The sequence below is a fragment of the Oreochromis aureus genome, linkage group 12 (genome assembly GCF_013358895.1).
Source record: "Oreochromis aureus strain Israel breed Guangdong linkage group 12, ZZ_aureus, whole genome shotgun sequence".
NCBI classification, from domain to species: domain Eukaryota; kingdom Metazoa; phylum Chordata; class Actinopteri; order Cichliformes; family Cichlidae; genus Oreochromis; species Oreochromis aureus.
Window position 1 is genome coordinate 9,348,580 of NC_052953.1, and position 21,383 is coordinate 9,369,962.

The 21,383-nt window shown below is 38.2% G+C and overlaps 1 protein-coding gene across 1 annotated transcript; it reads left to right on the forward strand.

Annotated features, from left to right (window-relative positions):
* Window positions 1–1,243: 1,243 nt before the first annotated feature.
* Window positions 1,244–20,928, forward strand: krt1-c5 (keratin, type 1, gene c5). Its single transcript, XM_031747315.2, has 10 exons — window positions 1,244–1,332; window positions 6,733–6,905; window positions 7,756–8,150; window positions 8,382–8,464; window positions 9,843–9,999; window positions 12,532–12,696; window positions 14,904–15,029; window positions 16,593–16,810; window positions 17,951–17,985; window positions 19,549–20,928. Exons 3-10 carry the CDS (start codon window positions 7,764–7,766, stop codon window positions 19,662–19,664), a joined length of 1,287 nt encoding a protein of 428 aa, XP_031603175.1. The 5' UTR covers window positions 1,244–1,332; window positions 6,733–6,905; window positions 7,756–7,763; the 3' UTR covers window positions 19,665–20,928.
* The last annotated feature ends 455 nt before the right edge of the window (window positions 20,929–21,383 follow it).

A 21,383-nucleotide genomic window follows, 5' to 3' on the forward strand; every position in this document is an offset into this window, starting at 1 on the left:
ATCCGTGTGCATACATGAAACAACGTGATGAAACTAACATATCTATTCAATAATGTTCTGGGTAAAACTGAAACTGATATTTCTCCATGTCAGGGCATCCACACTTGACAAAACCTCTTGGTCTAGCCTGGCAGATCAGGCTCTAAACAAATTCAGTACAGTTTTGTTGAGTTGCTTTTTGATTTACTGGTATTTGCTAAGCCTTGTGTATCAGTTTGTAAAAACATGGAAGAAAGATGTACCCGAAGGTTTATTAGGGTCTTCTTTGCTTCTTTGAACCCTTCTCCTTAGTTACACATGAGCAGCTTCTCTGCTTAAGTTGTTCAGTCATGTATCCCTAATATCTTTATTAATGTTTTTTTGGTTCTTCATGTTCTTAATCATGTAATTATTAACTCAATCCCAGAAGAAGGACATTTTTTTCCAGTCATAGTTACTACGAGCAAGGAGTCTTTTTTCTGATGTCCCTTATTCTGGAAGACAATTATTTTTTCCCACAGACAGTCTTCTGTGACTCACAGTGGATGTCTATCTACATCTTGGCATGAAACTCTCCCAGTTAAAACATCAGCTAAGCATATTAAAAGATCATTCTGGTGTATTTCAATCAGATGTATTTCCCATTAAGGCTGCTACTGTGGCTCTAAAAGTCATTCTAACTTTGCTTCTCCTTCTCCACCATTCAGATCAGGGGTACTGAGGAGCTGCAAGACAGGGCATCACAGCTTTGAGCTTTCATTATGTTCTCGATTCTTACAGCATTTTTAAACCTTTGTTTTTTATTTTGACTCAGTATAAGTTAAATTCCTTACTTGCAAACATCTTACAAGGCTCTAGACTATGCTGACATGATAAAATCAGACTGTATCAACTGCGAATTTAATGTAAATGATGATTCTCAGTGTTCACATCTTACATGATAGGAATCTCCATGTCCACCACATCCCGAAGGTGACCAGATTGAGATGTGCTGGAAGGAAACATGAGAAGACAGACACACTGTGGTCATAAAGAGCTGGACATAACAGCAACAACACTCAACTAGGCTGTAGAGTTTAAATGATGCTCAATAGGTACCAAGAGGCTCAAAGAGTTCCAAGTAAATACCCCCTCCAGGAATGCTTCCACACCCCTGACATGCTTTCATTTTGTTAACGCTGATCGACTATCTGGATGTTACAGCAAACGTGAGACTCTCCAGAACATGTGTTTTTCCAATCTTCTATTGTCCAATTTTGTTAAGCCCCAGTGAATAGCGTCAGTTTCCTGTTATTAGCTGACAAGAGTGGCACATACTGTGGTTTTCTGCTGCTGTAGCCGATCTGCTTCAAGGTTTGTTTTGAGATGCTGTTCTGCATGTCTCTTTTGTAACAAGTGGTTATTCAAGTTAATGTTTCCTTCTACAACTGGAAGATTGACTGGTGATTGACTGATTTGTGTCAACTAGCCTTTCCTATGCTAAAATGTAGCCTTTCCTACATTTTAGTATAAGAAGCTTCAAATTTAGTTTTCATGATATTGACAGTTTACTTCATTTATACAGCAGTTATCATGTTTAAACTTTCCTTTTAAGCTAATGTTAGCTTAAGCAGCTAATCAGCTATAATTGAGAAGATACTTCATCATGTGATTTTTTTATGTATTTATTTCTTTTCAGTTATGCATCATGTTAGTTATTTTGTTATATTTTTTATATAATAACAGTTTATATTCTTATTATTTTATTATCAGTTTTGTCAATAAAGTTACAAGGAAAATAGGTTTGCTAGCTACTCCGCTCCGCTGCTAGCTACATTTATTGCAAATTTTTAGTTGTAAACTTATTGATACTGCTCAGCCTTAGCATAGTTGGGTGTTATGAAAAGTGTTGCAGAGTGTCTAAGAGCTCCAGTATCTTTTAAAGATTGATACTTATGATTAGCTTTTAGATTAGATTAGCTTTTATTACCTGTAACCAGGGCTGCTCAATTATGGTGAAAAAAAATATATAAGAAAGGAAAAATGATGCAATTTCTTTTCTCAGTTATCTTATTTCATAATTGTTGGAAACCATAATTATAACTGATTTTAAATTTAAAATTTTTTTACAGTCCTTTGCATAACCTAGATCTGGTTATAATAGCCTTCTCTTTCTTTCTTTTCTTTTCTCATCTTTTGCAGTCCTCCAGCTGTCAGCCAAACAGCAATGACTTTGCTAATTTCCTCCCAAAAAACAGGTGTTTATTTGCAGAGGTCTCACTTGTAAATGTAATGTCATCAACCATCAACATTTTCATCTTTTCTCATTCTAAGACTCTAAATTTGTCCCTCAAAAGTGGATTGTTTGAGGCTTCAGAGCTAGACCACGTCGACAAACAGCGTGATGGTTAACACTACATGAGTGAGCATTTTTAGGTGAAATGTCCTTTCTTTAGGAAAACTGGACCACAGTGAATTTACTTTATGGCTTAGAGTGTTTTGTTTAAATATAGATACTGCACAGCCCTACCATTTAACCCTGGCTATAAAAGCACTGCACAACTGTATTTGGTATCGTGTTTCCAAACAAAGTCAAAACAAAGCAAAAGGAATTTATTTGGCTCTGGATTTTGGGCCTTTGCATAGTGCGCTGTAGAAAGTCATAGAAATAAACAAAGAACCTTTTTTTGTGTGTGTAAACGATAACTCTTACAGTAGCACATGAGAGCAGGGGCCCTGACGAAAGGCAAGGAAATAGCTGAAACTTATGATTCACTTCACCCAGGCTGACGGCCAACCACGCACCATGCAAAAATAAACATAGAACTCCACAGCAGGTTCCCAGATAGTGTTTACTTTGGGGAAATGACAACTGGTTTTGAAACATCACTGCACTTAAGTTTGATTTATAAGAAGCTGGAGCAGATTCTGAATCAATCTCCTGAGACATGTTGAAGACTGATATGATTAGGTGCTGCATGTCATATAAAGACAGTGGCACTAAAGCACACCTGAAGGCTGAGAATGCTGTTAAATTACTACATTTTACCCTCTCAGATGGAGCTTAAATGAAATGATTCTGTATATCATGCATGTCTGTATAGCTTCCTCCATTTCCACAGGTTCCACAGACACATTCAGAAATTTCAAATTCTCCTATAATTCAGTCCTGGACAAATACTAAATAGATATAAAGTAAAGAAGAAGTCACTGTAGTGTATTACAAGAAAGATCTAAATGTTTTTAATCTCTGCACTCAACCATTTCCATGTCAGTTATGTGGCGTATGGCTGCTGATGATGGCTTTTTCAAAGTTATTAAAGCAGTGATTCCCAAAGTGTGGTCTGTCGGCCCCTTGTGGGCCGTGAAGGTACTGCACTTTAAAATTACAGATTATTGTTTTAATGGAGATTCCCAAATAAGTGAATTGATAGAAACACAAAGAAGAAAGTGTTTCATTCTCAGCTCGTGGGGTAATCAGAGAAAGGTTTTGTTGGGTCCCATGAAGTTTTCAGACTTTAAAATGGGCCACAGTGACCTGCGGGTTTAATGCTATCTCCTCCCCTTTTGCAAAAAAAAAAAAAAACAAAACTTTACGAAAGTACACCCAGTACACTTATTTGTGAATCTTGTAGTAGTACACTTAAAGGTTTGATCATATAAAGTCTATCACCAGTCCAGAATAATTTATCAGTCTCATGGTAATGGCCTGATAAAGATATGGGAAAGACAACATGAAAAAGTTATATTTGTTTTGTATCCAGTTTGAGCTTCTGCCATACTGGAATGAGATGCCTGCTAAGGCTAAAGTTGTCCTTATTCCAGGCCATGGGATATCAAAAGCATGAGGACAACATGTGCAATCACTTTATACATTATTTATAGATTATATTGGCTGTAGTCTAATTTAAAGTCTGCACGTTAAGAAGCAGTTTTTCCAGTTATTCTCCAGTTTTTCAGTATTGTAAGCTAAACAGAAGCACCACATAAATCATTATCCTTATCGAAAGATATTGTGTCTTGAGCTTAAACCTATCTCGAACTTTTGAATAATTTTAACATGAAAGTGGGAAATAATTGAAGTGATTTATTTAAACTTGTGCAAACCTACATTGAATACAGCAAATAAGGGCAATTTATAGTAAGCTTGAAAGTCAATATTTGGTATGCTCACTTTTATAAACACTTTCAGGTAAGCCTTCTTGGAATTTTGCTAGTTAGTCTTGAAGGCCTCTTGAAGAAGAAGCTTTTTATGTCAACTGCCTTTTGTTCCGTTCTCTGTCAAGATGATCCTACACTGCTTCAGGGATGTTGCGTTCTGGGCTCTGGGGACGCCAATCTATGACTGACAGTATTGCCACCAGCATGGCTTTAGTAGTCTGCGTTACGTTACGTGTTTGGGAAAAATGAAACTATGCTGATCAGATTATTCAAAGAAAAGCGTCTGGACTTCTTTAAGTTGCTTGAAGACGTTTCACCTCTCATCCGAGAAGCTTCTTCAGTTCTAAGGTCAAATGGCCGAAAGTCCCAGATTTAAACCCAGTGGGAGTATCCCCCCAAAGAGGGACAAAGGACCCCCTGGTGATCCTCTAATCACATGAGCCAAGGTGTGAAAGCGGGTGTGGGACCTAATCAGCCAGGGTTTCGGGTGAGCTTATTGTGAAACCTGGCCCCACCTCGTCATGTGAATTCCTGAGGTCAGATGGCCCAGGATGTGAGTGGGCGTTAAGGTTTAAATCTGGGACTCTCGGCCATTTGACCTTAGAACTGAAGAAGCTTCTCGGATGAGAGGTGAAACGTCTTCAAGCAACTTAAAGAAGTCCAGACGCTTTTCTTTGCAAACTCCTTTGAGTACGATGACCTGGATGACTGAGAACCTTCACAGACATCAGATTATTCACAATTCCATTCATTTTGACAAGATCCCCCAACACCACTGGCTGAAATACAGACCCAACCCATGACAGAGGCTCCATCATGGCTTTAGACACTCACCTTTGTACTTCTCTCCTGACCTGGACTGGACCTGTGTCAGGGATTTGCTGTATTTCTCCCAATATTTCTTAAGGAAAGGACTTTTAGATGCTTTTCATCTGCGGTAGATAGCATTTTTGAAGCCTACAACCTCCATTTGTCATATTTACTTAATTTTTCAAGGAGACACTGAACATGCCAAGATATCCTTAGTTTTGGACTAATAGCTCAAGTCATCTGTTGTGTGTAGCAACAGCACTGATTCGTCCCTTGAGTTATAGATTCCCTTTTTGTGCTTGAATGATTTAAGAATAATTTCTAAGTAACTTAAACATAATTCTTCTGAAAATGGTCAGATACAAAGACTGGACTGTGAAGTATGAGTGAAGTAGCCAAAGCCTAGAGACCTACAGCTCAAGACCGCTTTAAAAAATTACAAGAATGTCTGGGTCATAAAGAAATCAGGAGTAGGTCAAGAGTTGCGCACTTTATTGGAATATAAATCTTTATATTTCTATATAACTTTTAATTTTCATACCATGGCTCTTTACGATTCAAGTAACTTGTGTCTGAAAATACTGAAGTTCTCTGCTGTAGTATGTGTTTTAAGCCGCATGAAGGCGCTGTATCCTTGCTATGTCTTGCTTCAGTCCTCGTGAGAATCCGTTTTATGGTTTTTCCCCTTTGTCTAAGGAACAAAGATCCCACACATACATGAGAAAAATGTAACGAATATCAACACAAGTGTATTTTTACAACATGTATGCATCCAGTTGTATTACACTATGATGTAGTGACACAGTAATACAGACACACTTGTCCTGCAGTTAAGACCACATTTATTTTAAGTTAATTATCCATTTGTTTGATTCATTCTGGGCCAAGTTGGACAGCTTTAAGTCATTAATGTTAGTGTGCCTGCAGCCTGTAGAAACAGACGGGTGATAGGTGGCTTGTACGGTTAGCTTAGAAACGGCACAAAAGAAAGTTTCCACCTTGAGCTGTCCCAGAATGTAGCCGGCCAATGCAGACGAGTGCTGGGCGGGGATGGGTGCAATGAGATGTAATTCATACAGCACTAAATCAGGTCACTGTCACTGAGAGCTCTGATCTTCTTGGCATAATAAAGCCCAAAGAAATCAAAAGTCATACATGTTTTCAACAGTAACAGGGGATTATATGCGCTAAGATGGAAATAGAGGGCTGAGAGACAATTCACCCTTATAAAATGGTGCGTGTTCATGTTGATGTGGGTGTGTGTGTCTGTGTGTGTGTAAATATAAGCCAGGTTTCCAGTTCATCCACACCTACGCCCTGCATTTCTTTGTGTATTTCTCAGGGGTCTTCACTTTCTTTTCATTCTTTCTCTTCATTGTTCCCGTTTCCTCTCGTTTCTGCCCATCCTGGCTGGCCGTCCTCAGGTGAAGCCTTCTCACATCACTCTAAAGCCATTGTGTCCGCTCTCAATACAACCACTGTGGAAAGAGACAGGTCAGATTCAAGTCTGAGGAAGCTATTGTGAGGACAAATATAGCAGTAAAGGCCAAATTTTCTGCTGGGTAGGACCGGTTTGTTTTTTATGTAACAATATTGAGTGAATACAACTTTTTTTACCCCAGCAAACTATTACATTTGTTCTCATTTTAACATTTTTTTCTGCCATATTCATCTTAGATATACTTATATTACCTGAAAAAAGCAGGTTAAACTATAAACTATACTGACAGTAGCAGTACAGGTTTTTCCTCCAATGAAAGGACACATTGATTTAAACTCATGCGCACCTCTGTATTTTTTCAGTCCTCCACAAGGTGTCATATTGCATCCTCTTCTTTGTTGCTGATGACTGGCTCCTCCCCAGCCAGGACAGCTGATCCTCTACAGCCGGACTCACCTGTGAAAGCTGCTCCAGCAACAACAGTCACTCTCACCATCAGCGACCAGAAGAGACCAACTGAACAACTGAGCTCCAGGTAAATACTGTTTTTGTCCTTCTCTGTTTCTCTTCATCAAATTACAACAGGGAACACATTTTCTGGATGATGTAAAGCTCTCAGGGACTTGAAATTTACTTGATCCTCACTGTTGTTCTTTTTAAATGACTCTGTGACGAGGAAAGACTGATGATGCTTTGTATCCTGCACTTGTATTTCAAACACAATGTTTCTTTAGTAGATTAGAAATATGATTGGTAATATTTCCTGCTTGAATGTTCAACAGAAACCTGAAAAAGGGAGACAGGGAGACAGAGTGATTCAAATGACTTTTTAAGTTTTTCAGGATCTCAAGAAAATCATTTATTGTTACATTTTTGGTAATCGTTTAGTAGAAAGTCATAAAACTCAGTCAGAGTTGTTTCAGATCTATCAAATCCAACAAGACAAATCACATGGCTGAGCTTGCTGGATTAATCATGTGACTTTAAGAACCAATAGGTGTGCGCTCTCTGTTTTCCTAACCAGTGTTGTCTATTCTGAAGTACTTTCTATTTTTTCCTTTTGGGTGATTTTGAGAACAAAATAAGACAAAAGTGGCCATGACAGCCTATTCATGTATCAATCTACTAATAGTTTTATTTTATTTTATTTTATTGATGGGAAATCATCTCAAAAGGAAACTAGTTATAGTCTTGTAAATAATGACTCCATTCTTTGAACAATGTTATAGCCTAATGACATACTAGCTTAAGATATGACAGGGTGCCTTGACTTTTAGCCCTTTCAGAGTATTCTGGTGTATGATAGGCATAAAAAGACCTCTAGGTGTGTTTTTGTCTTCCTTATTGATCCTTATTGACCCAAATGTATCTAACTATCTGTGTAGTGGACACCATGGCCTCTGCTCTCTCTGTGCGCTCGGTGTGGCAGCCATCCTTCTCCAGCATCTCTGTGAGGGGCAGTGGACGCAGCATCCGCTCCAAACCCGCTGTCTCCAATCTTTCCTCCATCGGCAGTCTGTCACGCTCCCTCTCTCTGGGCAATGGCCTCAACGTGCTGGGCTCCAGCCTTTCCATCAATGGCCTCAGTGTCAGCATCAGCGAGAAGGAGACCATGCAGGGCCTGAACGACAGGCTGGCCAACTACCTGGACAAGGTACGGTCGCTGGAAAAATCCAATGCTGAGCTGGAGGTGAAGATCAAGCAGCTTATGTTGGAGAGAGCTCCAAAAGGGCACGACATTGAGGGGATGATGGCACAGGCCCATGCCATTGGACAGGAGGTCAGTGTCTAGTGCTTTAGACTATACAATTAATTTTAAGACTTCCTGTCTTGAGATTTATTTATTTTTTTCATATTTGTGCGTGATGTCTTGTCATGAATTCTCTAATTTGATGTACAGTTTTGGTGGAAGAACTCAGCTTAACACATTAATATTTAACATATGTTAAAGCTAGACACATTAAAACTACACGTGATTTTAACTTGCTGTGCATTGTGTTCTTCCACTTAGGTGAGAAGGAAGACACTGGAGAATGCCCGAATAATGCTGGAGATTGATAATGCCAAGCTGGCGGCTGATGACTTCAGGGTCAAGTGAGTGTCACACTGCAGCCTTTTCCCTGGCTGTGAATGTTCACATGGGAGCGCCAGACTGCAAAACAGTATGAATAAATGACCTTTCTGTCAGGCGCCGAAATAAATGCCTTATTCCCACGGTGGGTGCTCCAGTACCGAACAATGGCACGTCAGTTAGAGGAGAATATGATAGATGGTGCAGGACAGAAAGAGGATCGTCCCCTTACGGAGATTCTACAGTTGGCAAGGTGAAGCTAAAGGTGACAGAGTCAGGAAATACCTGCTGCTGGTGTTTTTCACAGTGTGTTGATGGTATGTTTTGTGGTCTATCGTGTGGGAGTATTATGTCAGCTGACAGTGATTCATGGTATTTACAGCAAAGTGAGTGTGGACCTTAATAACACAGAGCTTTGCAGGAGTTTGCATGCTATTTTTCACATTTGTGCATCCATTCCTGAGTGGCCTAAGTGTCAAATTAGCAGAAGAATTACTAATTAGCTCCAGCTGCCTTTATCAGGTGCCTGTTAATCAAAGTGTCAACACCCCCAACACCAGTATCCACATGAACGAGTTACCAGGCTCTAAATCTGCTATCTAAAGTTGTAAAGTTGGATATTTTACTGTAGGATTTTATGGAAACTGATTTTCTTTGAGAGGTAGTTGCCTCCTGAGGTACTTAAGGAAAAATGAAAATAGCATGGAAGTGTTCGGCTACTTGTTCAAAAGTCATTTTCTTTATGCACAAGCAGGAATATTTTTGATCTATAGGTACAGAAAGATTGTATTAAATAACCTGCAGTATTTTCAGATCTCATGACAATGAGTATTTGTCAATAATGTACACAATAGGTAGAAACCTGGTCTAATATTGCACATGTTTACTGATGAACTTCCATTCTCTTAAGATGAACTTGTGAGAATTTACAGGGAATCATGTTGGGATATTTTCCACAGATGTCTCACATGTGCAGACAGCAGGAAGTAGCCGCTTCAGACACATTCACACAACTAGAAATGCTTTATGCGCCATGGGTAACGTTGCTACCTGGATAAAGTGTACAGGAAGAGCTGGCAGGTTAAAAGTAGTTTCTGTGATTACTTTCTGCATTTACCCCCATTTCCTCAAGAAATTTTAGCTTTTCCCAGAACGTTGTGGATAATGTATGTGTGCATTCTTATTGATTTGCCTGGCTGACTTGCCACAAAATTGTGGTACAAATTGCTATATGAAATCTCTTCAACACAACACATGGGACAGCTGTTATTCTGTTGATTCCTCATATCCAACCTGACTACATCAGATATTTCTGTTCTCAAGTGCAGAGCTACAGCACAAGTGTGACAGTTGATTTATTTGATTTAAACTTATCTTTAATGCTGATTTTTTAAACTGCAGATGGGAGGCAGAGGCCACCTTGTGCCAGTCAGTAGAGAGGGACTGTCAGGCTCTGAGGAGAGCAAAGTCAGATCACGACCAGATCATCGCCACTCTCCGAGGAGACCTGGACAGCCTGAAGGAGGAGCTCTACTTCCTCAAGAAGAACCACCAGGAGGTGAGACTGCTGCCAAAACGAAGGTTACATGAGATTAAACAGTGTTTACATATCCATTATTATAATCTTCTTCACAAGACACAAGTTCATATAAACTAGTTCTCTGCCAGGTCAATTTGTGTTTTCTCCCACAAGGTTTAAACAGTGTTCGGTGTCTGAAATACGATAATATAAGTACAGGGACACACCCTTCATCTTTGTAACCAGACTGCTTCAAGATAACGAGGTAACTCCAATGTACACAAAGCAGGAGTGTTTGAGCCCAGTCATTGCAGCAGTCTGTGTGTGTTTAGGCAGTCAGGTGTGGTGTCCAGGATATAGACTGAATTTTGCACGGAGGGAATTTTTTTATTTTGTTTTAAAAATGTGTAAAATTTGACTGACTGTAATTATAGTGTTATGATAACTGTACAGTGCAGCTTTTTAAATTTCAAAACACATCTAATTTTTCTCAAAACGAGAATCTAAAAACACAAATATTTTCTAATTGTTGCAGCAAGTAAGAACTGCAAAACCCAAGGGGTGTTGATGCCGCTACCAAATAAATGTCTCAGAAATTAGTTTGTAGCAAGGGTGAAGTAGATGTAGCCTTCTGACACACAACCTGTGGTGACACTCTTTTAGGCAGCTACAGTGATCATTTAAACTCATCACTCATTTAAACTTTAATTATATTGTGAGCTTTATGAACAATACAGTAATAACTTTTAATTCACTGTGGCATTCCTTCTTTAAAAAATCTTATTATATTTGGCTAGTACTCTGAAGATTATCAGTTGGCACTGACTTTTTCTTGAGGCTTCATATGTTGTGAATAAAAACTTTACAACTACTGAAAAGATGTAAAAGGAAGTGAAAAATGGTGGCATAAAATAGTTAGCGGAGAGCTGTGAAGTTTCTGTGTTTCTGTGATACGAAAGCTGACCTGATTTTGTGGCATTAGTCCTGCACATGTAGCTGATGTTATTACAGGTGTCAAGGTAGGCAAAGGTAGGAAGACAAGAATTAAAATTCAAGAACAACTTTATTGCACAGCTCTTAAGTAAACAAAGAGCAGCAGGTCAGGTGCTGAAAGTACAACTCTTCTGGGGAAATGCACGAGGAAGGACACAGCCATGAGAGAGACTGTGATAAAGGGTAAGAGATGAATGAGACAACACACACACACACACACACACACATATGTACATAAAACCCTAACCCAACAGATGTGAGAACAGCTGTAACTAATTACAGGTGACAGGCAAATAGAACTAAATACACGACAGACCACCGAAATGAAACAGGAAGAAACAGAACACGGAAACAGAAACTCAGACATGACACAAAGACAGAAAGATAAACAAACACTGAAACAAGACTGACTTCACAAGAAGTCACAGGGAACACAGGGGAGGCGTGAATATGAGCCAACTTAGCAAAACTAAGACCTGAGAATACAAATACTAAACTAAAGCTAGTCTAGTTTAGAAACTTCAATAGAACTAAATACACAACAGACCACTGCAATGAAGCAGGAAGAAACAGAATGCTAGTTTCTTGAATTCACTTGAATTCAAGAAACTTAAAGTCCAGACGCTTTTCTTTCCAAGCTCCTTAGACTTCGATGGCCTGGATGACTGAGAACCTTCACAGACATAAACTAAAGCTACTTAATGATGGAGATGGGGTGTGGTTTTGGCAATGCTGTGCACTACTGTAAGAGGTTTTATGAGTTCACTGCTGAATAGCATCTGCAGCACCAGGTTTACACTAAAGTTGCACAGCTGTAAAGCTAATTTAACAAAGTACATTAGAGTTTTGATTGACTCTAACCTACATCTGCTGTAGCAATAGGTTAGCTCATTGAAAACAAACAGCCAATTAGGCAACGTGGATGATGTTAAAGCAGATTTACCAACTCTCACGCTGATGGCATGACTTTCACCTTCAGTCTCACGCTGCTAAAACAGTCTCACGCCAAATAAAAGGAAGCCTCAAAGCTCCTCCTTTATAAAAAACAAACAAATAAAACGAGCAGGCTCAACAGGCTTTTTCCATCTGAACATCAGACCTTTTCTTAATTTCAGCTCTGGTCCCTGAACATCTCAGTTTACAAGCTTAATCCACCAGAGACATTTAAATGACTAAATGCAAACAAACAAATGTCAACAATGTTAATGGTTTTCTTTTAATATAGCAGCTCTTTTACACACATATTCGTTTTGTTTGCTCAGTGTCTGTATCATCAGAGAGTACTAAGTGTACTAAAACCACTTGAAGTTGAAGTTGGTGGATTAAAAGGTGGAGAAGAAAAGTTTAAGTTAAACGCACAAATCTCAAAACAAAGTACAGCACATGTTGTCGTGTCAGTGTGCTTTGTGTGCGTAAGGAAAGTACTGTATATAAGTCAAGTCAAATGTGAAGACCCACTGTGGCTCTTCAATTGTGTTTTTACATCAAAATATTTCTCTTATAACCATGATTTACATTATAGTGCATCTACAGTGAGATGCTGTTTTTTTCCCTCATTCCTTCTTTAAATGTCTGCAGGAAATGAACTCCCTGAAGGCCCGTCTGGACAATGAGCAGGTGAACGTGGAGGTGGATGCGGCTCAAAGTCCTGATCTTGGGGCCATCTTGGCTGAACTCAGAGTCCAATATGAGGGTATTGTTCGCAAGAACAAGGAGGAGGCTGAGTCTTGGTACCTGAAGAAGGTGTGTAACTGCACAAACCAGCTCTTGTTCTTCTGTCTTTTCCCCACAGTAAATAAATATGTACGACTGCTTTCTTTCATCTCTGCAATATTGTCAAAGTTAGAAACATCCAGTTGCAGAGTGAACCTAAAAAACTAAACCATGCATTGGTTACAGCTAGTCGGGATTATTGTCATTCCTTTTTATCAACATGTCCTAAAAACTCCCTGAATAACTGTCAGTTGGTCCAAATGAAAAGAGAAAGAGAGAGAGCGAGGTATCATATTCGTCCCTTGTTTGTTCACTGGCTTCCTGTTAAGCTCATCATTTAATTTAAAATCCTCCTTGCATAGAAAGTCTTGAAGAGTCAGTCCACATAACATCTTAAAGACCTTAAGTTGTTATATTATCCTATCAGAGTGCTTCACTCTCAGACTGCAGGCCTTCGTCTGGTTCCCAGAGTTTCTAAAAATAGAACTGGAAGCAAAGCTTTCAGCTACCAGAACCACCTCCCTAACTAGGTTCAATTATATACTAAGATTAGGCTTCAAACTTTCATTTTTGGCTTATAGTTAGCGCTGCATCATGTTAACCTGAAACATTGCTTAGTTATCCAGCTTAGGCTGCTAGAAAGTAATCAAGTACTTCACCTCTTGTTACTCATTAAGCATTTTTATGCTACTACATTAATTTTCTTTTCCCTTCCCTTCTCTGTCATCACCAAACCAGTTTTAGCAGATAACTGCTCCGCCCTGATCTTGGTTCTGGTTTCTTCCTGTTAAAGATCTTGTAATGACCGTAAACAGGGAGCTAAAATTAATAAAAAAATGGATGGATATAAATAAATTATCATTAAATATAAATAAAACTAAAGCAATGTTTTTTGGTAATTTAAAATATAATATAGAATTACCAATTATCATTGAAGGTGTACCAATTGATAATGTGAGTGAAAACAAATTTTTGGGAGTCGTAATTGATAACAAAATTTCATGGAAACCCCACGTCAGACACATAAAAACCAAAATTTCAAGAAGCCTCGCAGTTTTGAACAAAGTGAAACCATACCTTGATAAAGATGCACTTCGTACTCTGTACTGTACCCTGGTTCTTCCATATTTTTTTATATTGTGTGGAAGTGTGGGGAAATACATATAAAAATACAACTAATCCATTAGTCACAGTACAGAAAGCGAGCACTGCGTATTATTCACAAGGCTGGTTATCTAGATCATACTCACAAACTCTTTCTTCAGGCAAAGTTACTTAAATTCCAGGATCTGGTTAATTACAATACATCCATAATCTTATACAAAGCCTTTAATAAACTTTTACCTGCAAATTTACAAACTATATTTGAAATTCGAGAAGGGTTTTATAATGTGAGAGGCTTCGGAGAATTCAAATTACCCAGAACTCGAACAACCCGTAAAGGTTTTTGTGTGTCTGTATGTGGTGTGAAAATCTGGAACAGTCTGAGTTTACAACTGAAACAATGCAAAATATTCATAGATTTAAATTCCTCTACAAACAGTTGGTCTGGTCACAGTATAATCAATGATGGTTTTGGTGTGCTCTGTAATGTCTGTTCTCTTACCATTGCTGGTATGGATTCCCAAAAAAAAAAAAAAAAAAAGTGTGTGCATATGTATGTACATATATGTACATGTGTGTGTAGATATATGTGTATGTATGTATATGTATGTGTGTTTGTTACTATGTAATTATTATTGCCTGTTACCTGTGGTAACGCAATTTATAATTAATATATTCTGTATTCAGTTATGAAGGTTCTATTTGTTGTTTGCGAGCTGCCGTTGAGATGCTTGCTTGTGCCCGGGGCTGTTGATGGGTTTGTTTGGTTTGCAACGATGGGCGTAGCTGCGGGAAGTTTATTGTTTTTTGTTGATGAGTGAGTATAGGGGTGGGATTTAATAAGTTTTCTTCGTCCCACTCCTTTTCAGGCAAATTTTGCTTTTTGTTTTGTGCACTTTATGTTTATTATATGTATTTTTGTTGTGCCTGAAATGAACAAATTAAAAAAAAAAAAAAAAAAAAAAAAAAAAAAGCACATTCTTCCTCCTCAGTGTCTCCAAGTCATAAGCGATTGCCTGATTTTGGGGGGTTCTCAACCTAATGTTGTCGGGTCTTTACTTTACAGTATGAAGCACCCTGAGATGAGTGCTGTGGTGAATTGTTTTGAATATTATGTTGTTATGTGTTTACAGTTAGAGGCAGTACAGTCGGAGGTCAAAGAAAGCAACGAGGCTTTGCGTTGTGCGCAAAGTGAGCTCGGTGAGAGGCGGCGTTTCCTTCAGGCTCTAGAAGTTGAGCTTGAGAGCGTTCGTAAACAGGTACAGTACAGTTTGTTCATATACATGTGAATCACTGGCTTTTCTTCCTACTTATCTTCTTCAGCAGTGAGGTTTCCGTGAGATGGAGACATTAGAAACCCTGTATGAGGGCACATGAATGATTGGTCCTCACCACATCCTCACATCCTCCCCCGCACACTTGTCGAGACTAGCTATAGGTAACAGCTGCCGTCTTTTTGTCAGCGAAGAGCTGCTGCTGTATAGATACAATGTACACAGCAGGTTAATAATGCTTCCATAATCAATCAGTGTGACAAGACACAAAAACCTGGTGTTTTGTCTCCACTTCCTGTGAACTCAGAACTAATGTACAGCATACAGACATGTTCACTGGAGGCAAACATAGCTCTCAGATATTTGCTCAGCCTGATCACACAGTCATGAATGCAGCCGTATTATAGTGCTGACAGGAAAACTTCTTAATAGGTAAAATTACAAAGCAGCAATCTTTTGACTGATTGTCTGACAGTGGTGACACTCTTTATGGTCCGTGTGAACAGTGAATTAATACGGATGCTTTAACATTTTATCCTCACTGTATTTACCTTCATCCTAAAAGTTTCTACTGTTACATGAAGACCATACACCCCTTTAGAGCAGACTTATAAATTAACAACTTAATATTTTTTTCAGCCATTTCCAAAATTAAGACTGCTGTACCACTTTCTGAAATGTGAAAAGCTTTAACAAAGTCAAACCTTTAACACAGCTTTGATCCTCCTTTATGTTTTAATTGATTCATTTTAGTCTCCTAAAGATTTACTTCCTGACTATAAGAAGCCGAAATGAAGCCGTTATAACGGCTTCATTTCGGCTTCTTATAGTCAGTGCCTCATTTTAGCTATTTGCACTACTGATGAGATTTAACAGTTAAAGATTAAAAGAAAGTCAGAAAATCAAGAATAACGTGTCATTTTAAAATTTTCTGGCTTTGTTTGACTGTCGGGAATCACTGTTTACACAATCGATGACCAATGCAGCTTGTATATGCCATTAAGAGCAAAATAAAAATGTTCATGCAGTTTTAAATATTAAAACAGCTGTTTTGTTATTTTGTTATTTGTGATTGCTCTGTAATTAATTCCCCAAAAGGCAAATCTACTCTACTTTCACCCTAAGCCAACATCCTCATTAGTGACGCTTCATCTTTAGCACACAGACATTAGAGCATTAATTATTTCATTTTACTATCTGGAAAACAGCAAATAACAATTTTTTTAAATGTCAAAGTGGGCAGTACCATCTTAAGTAAGCAAAGGACGACATTTTGGACAACTAACTCCAAAATTTGATTATTGTTTCCAAAGACATTATGTGTTTTTAACCAAGCATGCTTCTGCCACTCACACTGTTATCTGTGCTTCTCAGGATAAAACAAAAAGTTGTTCCTTAAACGCAGTTCTTGATGGCATATAGCGAATTTTCTACTATTGTTTGGTGGTGACCTGTCTGAATATTCAAGCCAGCTTTAGTAATTATGTAACACGGAGGAGAAGATGTTATCTGTTGTGGCCATTCAGCATCAGTATGCTGTGTTTTCAGGTTAGCGTTTTAGAGGGAAATCTCGGAGAATCGGGACACAAGTACTCTGTGGAGATGGACCGTCTTCAGGCCGTTCTGACACAGCTGGAGGATGAGCTGTCTCAGATGCGTTTGGACATGCAGCGCAACAAGACTGACTACGAGCAATTACTGCGCATCAAGCAGAACCTGGAGATGGAGATCGCCACCTACAGGAGGCTGCTGGAAGGAGAGGACGTGTAAGCAAGTAGAAAAACAAATCCAAACCTAAGGGATGCACACTCCCAAAATAACAACAGTCACAGGACCAGTTCCTTTTCAAATGCATATTATTTTACTTGAATATTATCAAAAAAACAATTGACTCTTGTAGTTATACATACTTTCTACAAGAAGGAGGCATTTGTGCATTTATTATTCTTCGAATTAAAGGACTTGTTCTCCATTTTGGGACATATGTGCATTTTTTAGCAGAAATAAGATTATCGTGTCTGTCCACTAAATTTAGACCACAGTTTGTTTTAGATTAGCACAGATTAAAAAAAGGGGGTAGCATTTAGACAGAAAAATCAGCCTACCAAGAATGTCAAGCTTATTAACACCTTATATTTTATTTGGTTATTTACTTTTGCACATACGTTTGTATAGACTAAACTTTGGACAGAGCTAAAGTTAAGCTAACCATAAGCAACTGTAGCTTCATATTCAGTTCACTATGATTGTTCATATCAGAGTTATTATAGCTTTGTGTTTTCTAATTAGTATATTTATTTCATATTTGACTTTTTGTTTTTATATTAGTTTCTTTTCAGTTAGTTTTCAGAATTTGGAAATGTTTAGTTTTACTATAGTTTTTATTAGTTTCAGTTTTAGTTTTAGTCTTTTTAATTACTGAATGGAGGACATGTCTCTGAGGCCAGATTTAGAAAAATCAGTGCAGGTAATCTAATAAAAACACATAACTTTTTTAAAGCACCTGACTGATGGTCAGACTCTCAATAAAAATGTGCATCAATGCCTCGTCAAGCAAGATGTAATAACATTTTTACTACACTAAGCACAATTGTTTCAGTTTGTTAAAACATTTTTTAATCATTAACTAAAATGTTTTTCACATCTACTTTTAGTTTTTACTTTAGTTTTAATAAACAAGCGTAATGACCTTGACTGGTATGAATATTAGAATATTAGGTATTAATATTAAGGTGTAATAAATGATGCCCATAACTGCAGTGAAAAAAAGAATAGATATAAAATACAATAAATAATTAGACAAAAAGAAAACATGAGAACAAAGTGTTTTTTCCCACAATGCAGAACTGTATTTGCTTGAACCTGCTTTCTGCTTTGTCTTCACTGATTATAATTTTGTCCTACAGGGTGAAAGAAACTCCACTCCCTCCGCCTCTTAAAAGTAAGTTCAGATTATTAAATTTAACAAATCTGTTCCATTCTGAGCGTGTCATCTGCAAGTTCAGGTTGGATAATGCTAGTCTGGGAGAAGCACTTGAAATCCAACAGGTTTTCTGAGCCAGAGTTGAGTTGCTTTAAAACTGCTGAATTTGAACCAGAACTATAAAGGCTGTCGATGGTTTGTGTTAAATTCTTTCATAACAAAAGTTATTTGCTAGTAGAGCAAAAGAAACAGTTATAAATACAGTATAAGAAATTGTGGGTGTCATACTACAGGCAGATGCCACAGATAGGTTACTAGAAGTACCTTAATCTTACAGTTATGGTTTTTATAATTATAGTTTTTGCATTCAAAAGTGTGCTAAGGTCTGCTTGGGTCAGAGTGATGTCACTTGTCAAGAGACAGTCATCCTGACACTCGTTGCGGAAGTCCACTTGTCAGCCATTTAATACAGCCCACCAACAAATGTGCTCTACAGGAGAACTTCAGAGAACTTTACAAGAGAATAGAATAGATATTTATTCATGGTGTCTGCTGCTGTCTGTGCCTCAAGCTTCTGAGAATTTATGTGACTTGGGACAGAGTGACATAAATTCAAGGCTCGATGCAGATGTCCATGTTTCTGAAAATGTTTTGTGACACACTGCGGCACACTGTCGCACTACAATCCACCAATCGCAATGCGTTTTAAGGCCAACTTAACTGGATATTATCGCTTGCAGAGATGGAACGTCTTATCACTATTATTACATTTAAAAAAAATTCAGTCTGCTTGGAGTCTCTCTGAGCAACACACTCTTATTTGGTAAATTTTAATAAAGCTTTGCTTAGACAAATAATGGAGTTCGAAGCCTGGTTTTCACCTCATTGGTGATGAAATGTACATCACTCAAACGCAACCAAGGTAAAAAGGAAGGCATACTCACCAGCAGTTTCTGCAGCTCTCGTGCGTGTGCTTATCCTCAAGCAGGCATGATCGAGGCCACAGAATCTATTTTTACACACTTTAATGCAGGTGTGCCTCGAAACTTTGGTGCGCTCTGGGCAAAAAAAAGTTTGAAAACCATACCATACCATACCACACCATTGTTGAATGGTATCCAGTGTCATACCAGAGGCCAGAATTCATCACTACTGCAAAAGGGTCCTATGTTTCAGTACAGACTTCTATAGGACGTCTGTATAAAAAGGACTTGAGTGCTGTTGTCCTTTATGTCTTTTATAGTCTGCTCTTGTAAAGCTGGGTATTTTTAGTCATCTTAAATTCTTCCAGTAAGCCAACAATGGAGGAAAATCTGATCCTTTCCTTCGCTATTCAAACTCTTTTGTGAACATGTGTTCACTTGATATTCACACGGGATCATAAAAAAATCAAAATAGTACATGACTCACTCGGGGAAAGTAGGAATCCCTTTTCTCGGGCTCAGTGTCGCTTCGTAGCCTCAATATAAACTTCTTATGCAAGCATTGCACTGTTGTTTCACTGTTAATGACACTTTCTGTGGCTTTAGATTACCAACATTAGTGTGATTAACCCTTGTTATCCACGCTCCTGTGTTACAGAAGACCCCGATGTGAGGACTAGGAAGATTGTGAAAGTCGTCACTCAAACAGTGATCAATGGCAAAATAGTCGATGAGTCCAGCGAGGTGGAGGAGATCGAGGAACCCAAAAAATGAGCCAAAGTGCATCAGTGTACAGAAGCAATGTTTCATAAATCCAAAGCGTTAGCTGACTGTGGATCAAATTATTGTTTTCTTTATTAACTTTATTTAATCACAGCTAATATTAGCCCTGTGAGGGTCAAATAATGGCTCCAGCTCTGAACCAACACCTGTTTTTTTGAGAAATATAAAAAGGTATTCTTTCCTATATAATAGCCTTACATAAATTGTTTATACACATTACTTAAAATAACTTTTTTCTTCCCACGATTGCAAAGAATTTGAAAAAAAAAAAGAAGCAAAAATGGCATATTGTTCTACCATAGGGTTAGGGTTGTGGTGATAAGCAGTGATGAATAAGACCTCACAAGATCACTGTGATTGTCAGTGTATTGGAACAGGGCTGACCAGATTCTTCTTCTTCAATATTAAAATAAGTCTGACTAAAGATTTATAATCGCTTCCACACTTGAGGGTTACAGTCAGTTTAGAAAATGATGCACTGTGATGGTCTTTGTTGTGCTTTTCAGTTTTTAATTCAAATCCATGAAGTTTAATTTTCTTAAAATGTCTTTAAATAGGTCAACCCATTATTTAAACTTCTCGTCCCTATTTTCTAAAATAAAATGTAATTATTAATATATCCTAGTTCTGCAGCAGAAGTATTCTTTATGTAAATCGAAGTACAGAAACCTGTGTTTAAAAAGTACTCTGGTAAAAGTACTCAAAAGTGAAAAAAATACAGGCTCTGAGATGTACTAAAAGTACTTTTAGAGGATATTTCTACCAGCGATTTTTGTGCAAAGCTAACTGAAGCTTGTGGTAATAATAAAAATAATAATAAAATTATGTTAGTATGTGAGAGTACAAACAAAATTCCAATCTGTATTCCAATTCTAATGAATGTAGTCAGCTTGAATCTGTTATGTAGGACACATCATCATCTGCCTAAAATCAAATTGGCTACACTTGATGTAACCCAGTTTGACCATGAACACAACAGTCACTGGACACCGGTCCAACACACTGCCTCACTGTAAATTCATCAGTGTAACTCTCTGAAAAACCTCTGAAACGTACAACATTAGTTTACCTCAGTGTGTTTCGCAGGATGTTTCAAAATATCAAAGCATTTAATTCATCAGAACACATCATAAACAGACCCCATCCATCCATCCATCCATCCATCCATCCATCCATCCATCCATCCATCCATCCATCCATCCATCCATCCATCCATTCGCTTCCGCTTATCCTTTTCAGGGTTGCGGGGGGCGCTGGAGCCTATCCCAGCTGTCATAGGGCGAGAGGCAGGGTACGCCCTGGACAGGTCGCCAGTCTGTCGCAGGGCTGACACACAGGGACAGACAACCATTCGCACTCACATTCACTCGCACATTTACACCTAGTGGCAATTTGGATTATCCAATTAACCTATCCCCACAAGTTGCATGTCTTGGGACGGTGGGAGGAAGCCGGAGTACCCGGTCTGTTCTCTCATAAACAGACCCACTGTTTGATTAAAAAATGATAATATAACACGTAATCGTAACAGTTTACAGATGTCACTGAGCAGTCTTTACCTTTAAATATAACCCCTCTTCTTCCTCTTCTGTCTTTCTTACGTCATTCTTGTGCAGCTTTAGCTAGCACACACACTGCCCGCAAACAGTTTGTGTTGATATTTGTTGAGCTGTTAGAAAAGTTTCTTTTGAAATTATCTGCCACAACATG